This window comes from Coregonus clupeaformis, unplaced genomic scaffold, assembly GCF_020615455.1.
Source record: "Coregonus clupeaformis isolate EN_2021a unplaced genomic scaffold, ASM2061545v1 scaf0107, whole genome shotgun sequence".
Classification (NCBI taxonomy): Eukaryota; Metazoa; Chordata; class Actinopteri; order Salmoniformes; family Salmonidae; genus Coregonus; species Coregonus clupeaformis.
In genome coordinates this window covers 158,706-163,146 of record NW_025533562.1, presented here as the reverse complement: position 1 = coordinate 163,146, position 4,441 = coordinate 158,706, and the positions used below count along the sequence as shown (strand labels likewise).

At 39.9% G+C, this 4,441-nt stretch overlaps 1 protein-coding gene across 1 annotated transcript; it reads right to left on the bottom strand.

Annotated features, from left to right (window-relative positions):
- Positions 1–443: 443 nt before the first annotated feature.
- On the bottom strand, positions 444–3,805 carry LOC121573047 (uncharacterized protein C2orf73 homolog). The gene is made up of 5 exons (XM_045213390.1): positions 3,119–3,805; positions 2,377–2,599; positions 2,072–2,228; positions 1,675–1,781; positions 444–1,154 (listed from the first exon to the last, which is right to left on the bottom strand). Exons 1-5 carry the CDS (start codon positions 3,241–3,243, stop codon positions 696–698), a joined length of 1,071 nt encoding a protein of 356 aa, XP_045069325.1. The 5' UTR covers positions 3,244–3,805; the 3' UTR covers positions 444–695.
- Between the last annotated feature and the right edge of the window lie 636 nt (positions 3,806–4,441).

Genomic DNA, 4,441 nt, shown 5'->3' with positions numbered 1-4,441 from the left:
GTATCAAAGGCAGCAGACAGGTCTAGAAGGACAAGATATATCATATTAACATGGTATAAGTCATGGCAAAATGTGTAGAATTGCAGGAAATTAGCTTTAAAACGGCAAGAATGTCTCTCCACCCCATGGCAAAATGTGTAGAATTGCAGAAAACTTGCTTTAAAACTGCAACATTTTCTCTACGCCCCATGGCAAAATGTGTAAAACTGCAGGAAATTTGCTTTAAAAAAATGTTTCTCTCCACCGTCAAGAGGGGAGTCACTAAAATGTTTTGCTGCAAGGTGGGGAGGGGGGGCCCAACCAAATCTTGCTTAGGGCCCCCAAAAGGCTAGTGCCGGCCCTGATTTGGGGTTACATTTACATTTAAGTCATTTAGCACACGCTCTTATCCAGAGCGACTTACAGTTAGTGAGTGCATACATTTTCATACTGGCCCCCCGTGGGAAACGAACCCACAACCCTGGCGTTGCAAGCGCCATGCTCTATCAGAATTGGGTATGACAGTTGTACATGACATGACTGTATTTTTTAAAATAGAAAATACCATTTAACAGCAGTTACTTTTTCAGGTTGAACCTTTTATTATTTTAATCTTAAAATGACTTCTGACCAAAAATGTAACACAATTGCAACCGATTTCTACTCAGATCTTTACAAAAGGCAGCCCCTAAGGGGTTAAAATGCCATCAGTGCCATCAGTTGTTAGGCTCTGAGCTCGCTATTTGGCCTGGGGCTTGAACCTCCACCTGTTGACTGTTGGATCCCTGCCTTTGCAAGGCAGTCGCCTCGCCGTCCGCATGCATAGCTCTCCGACCCTCCGCAGCCCTGTCGGAGACTGAGGAGATCCCCTCAACCCCTCCCTGGGGTATAAACTCCTGCCTACGTGTCACGGGAGTGTAGAAGCTGTGAAACAGCTGGCTGGAGGGATGGGTAGGCGAGTGGCGGGCGATGGCCTTTGGGCCTTTAGCTCTGGGGCCCGCCTCTCCGGAGTGGATCCTGCCATCGTTGAAATCCTGCTGCTGGGGAGAGTTTACCTCTTTGCCCCCGCTTCCTCCCCGCACCGCTGCCGAACATGACCCCTCAGCGTTGAGGTATGTGCTCTCCACGCCGGGAGACCGCGGCCCAGCCTCGCTCCACACTAAAGCTCCGTGTCTCTGGAGAAACGGAAAACAGACATGAATATAACTGGGGGGAAGCAGAGGGTGGGGAGGGGGAAGGGAGGGAGAAAGAGATGGGGGAATGCAGCTGTGGCTGGGAGTTGAGTTCATCGCATGGTTCAAACACTGTCCAAAGTTAACTCCCTGATGGAGCAAAGGAACGTTTTGAGAGTGTTTGAAGGCTAATATTAATTTGCTTTGAATCCCATTTAATTGCATTTCTTGGAACATTCACAAAACGTTCTGAGAAAGTAATTAAGAGTATTCTCAATTCATTAAAATACCTTTATGGTATAACATTTGTAACATTGCAATATTACATTTTGATTTTGGAAAAATACTATACATTCCAGGCCATTACTAATACACATGATTTAACACTGAACCCATGGGCTGGTCTAGACACAGATTAAAATGCTTTCAATGGAGTGTCTCCATAGAGAATGTCCAGGACTAGGCTTAATCTGTGTCTGGGAAACCTGCCCTATGAGTTTCCAGGAACTGGTATAAATCTTACCCTTCCTTGGTATGGTTGGTGCTGTAATTTCCTTGAATCATATTGGTGAATGAAGGACATGTGCTCCAGCAACACTTTTGGGCTACCAATAGGGCTCAGTACGGGAACTGTGAACCATAAGCCATGAAGTAAAATGTCACTCACTGCAGTTAAATAGTTCAATATTGTTGCACTGATCACCTTTTAAATGCAACTAAGCAATACAAATCTATTTGTTCAAATCCATACACTCCTTCAACCCCAAGTGCTGACCTGACATAATAGCAATGCCTTTAGTTGAGTCTAATGCAGGTGAATGTAAAATATTAATTGGATAACAAACACACACAATCATGAATGTGCTTGCGCAAACACACACACAGACACGCACATGCACACACACACACACACAGCTCACTGATTCCTGAAGCAGGCACTCTGTTGTTGTTCCTCCCATGTCTGACCAGGGCGTGTGTTTGCTGAATGGCCTGGTAATCTTTTCTCTGAGTGCTGTCCTTTCTGTAAGGTGCCTGGGTGCTCACATCGTGATACGATGTATTGGGCCACCAGTGACACTGTTATAAATCTCATGGAGAGAAAATGAATTATCATGGAATGAAATGTAACTAAACTGGAAGATATTTTATTTATCCAGCATTTAATTGAACTAAACTGGTCATAGCAGAATTGTTACAATTATGAATAACATTTCATGGAACATACCTGCTCAGCCATTGTACTCTCTGTCTCCATGTGAGAAATGGGTGCATTCATGAACCTGACATTGGTTCTTATGAACTTGGCATTGTACATTTGTGGGGTATTGTGTATTTTAAGCTGATCATATTCCTTGGGATCTCTCTTAGGATATGAATGGAATTTATAGACTTTATCAGGGTCCAATCTGTCAGGTATCTTCTCATCAAATATCCTGTATGTATTTGAGCTAAGACAGAGGGAAAGAGTCAATCTTACTTAAAGTTTGCAACACCAAAAAAAACGGCAGGAAATAGGCCTACCTCCAAATCACATACAGCATTACCAATGCTGTTGTTGCAATAGGACATAGCCTAACAAATAGAAACAATTCACATGCAACAGTATAGCATTGGGTTGTAAATAATTGCCTGCCATAGAAACGTTTATAAACGAAAACATTATTTTAAAATAATACAAATATTCATTAAAATACCTTGTGGAATACTTGCAAGTGTGCACACAATGATTATGAAGAAAGTTTATTGAATCAATATTTGGTATTTGGCATTTTATTAGCTACTCTTCCTGGGGTCCACACAACAACATTAATAGACAAGAGCAGCTCAAGGACAGAACTAGCTACATACAATTTTTTTTATGTAGCCTACATATCAATACATACACACAAACTATCTAGGTCAATCATTAGCCATAAGTCTTCTGAACATTGATCTAGGCTTTTTACAATCGGAAATACTGTACTTACTGGAAAGACTCGCGGACTTTCTTCTTTCTAGGCAAGCAGATTTCAGCACACTGATACATTTTACTCATGATAAAGTGAAATGTGTGTGAAATAAATTGTCGTGTGGACTTCCGCAGCAAATTCATTATTTCCAGGTTGCTAAGCGACTTAATTATTGCGCACTGGCCATTCACCTGGCGACACAAGTTGTAACAATGGTCAATGTAACACTAACCGTTTCCACTTTCAAGAGCAACCCTATGCTTATCTGTATATATATTTTTACAGTTAGCAACCTAGGTATAAATCAATACAAGGTCTTGAAATTGCGCATATATTTCTGCTAAACCATTGTCAAATAACTCTTAAATCATATGTGACAACCCTTCCACGATTGCCAAATAAGAAATACATAGGAGAATAATCTGTGGTAAATTGTATAACTTGTTGCCTATAAATTGTGTATATGCAGGACTCCCTTGCGAAAGAGGCCTTGGTCTCAATGGGACTCCTTGTGAAAATAAAAGTTAAATAAAAAGTATGTATTTTTACAGTAGGCCAACCAACTGAACGTTTAGGCAGATATAGGATTAAATCTGAGTACTAGCATAGGCCTACTGTATTAGTCCATTATACAGACAAGGGAAATGTTCTTCCTGCTTAAGCCTTAATTGACTTAGGCTATTCAACTAATTACTCTTAAAGTAACTGTCCAGTGTTCCCATATTTCTATTAAATATGACCTATAATGAATTACAATATGAGTGAAATAGATTTCCTTCCAAAAAATTGTAATTAAATATGTTAAAAAGCAGCTTTTCTGTGTTGGATAGTGCTGAGCGATTAGTGCTTTTTGATGTCGGTTCTTTTTGAGGTCGGTTCGGTTTCGGTTCGATTATAAAGAAATAATAATGGTTTTCGATTTCGATATTTTTTTTCAATAATTGCATTATGAAATAACATTTTACATTTTAGTCATTTAGCAGACGCTCTTATCCAGAGCAACTTACAGGAGCAATTAGGGTTAAGTGCCTTGCTCAAGGGCACATCGACAGATTTTTCACCTAGTCGGCTTGGTTACTGGCACAACGCTCTTAACCACTAAGCTACCAGTCGCCCCATTCATAACGATATTAAAATTATTTTAGAGCTTTTTATTTATTTTTTAAGCCTAAAATAGTGAACATTCAATTGCCAAAAAATTCCATTGTCTCTGTCAGGTTCACATTGGGTAGACGTTAATAGAAAAATTGTTAGTATGAATTAAAACCTTTTTTTTTTACTATGAAATAATTCAATATTTCAGTTGTGTATATTACTTCGTTTTATTTGATTGCTTTTTAT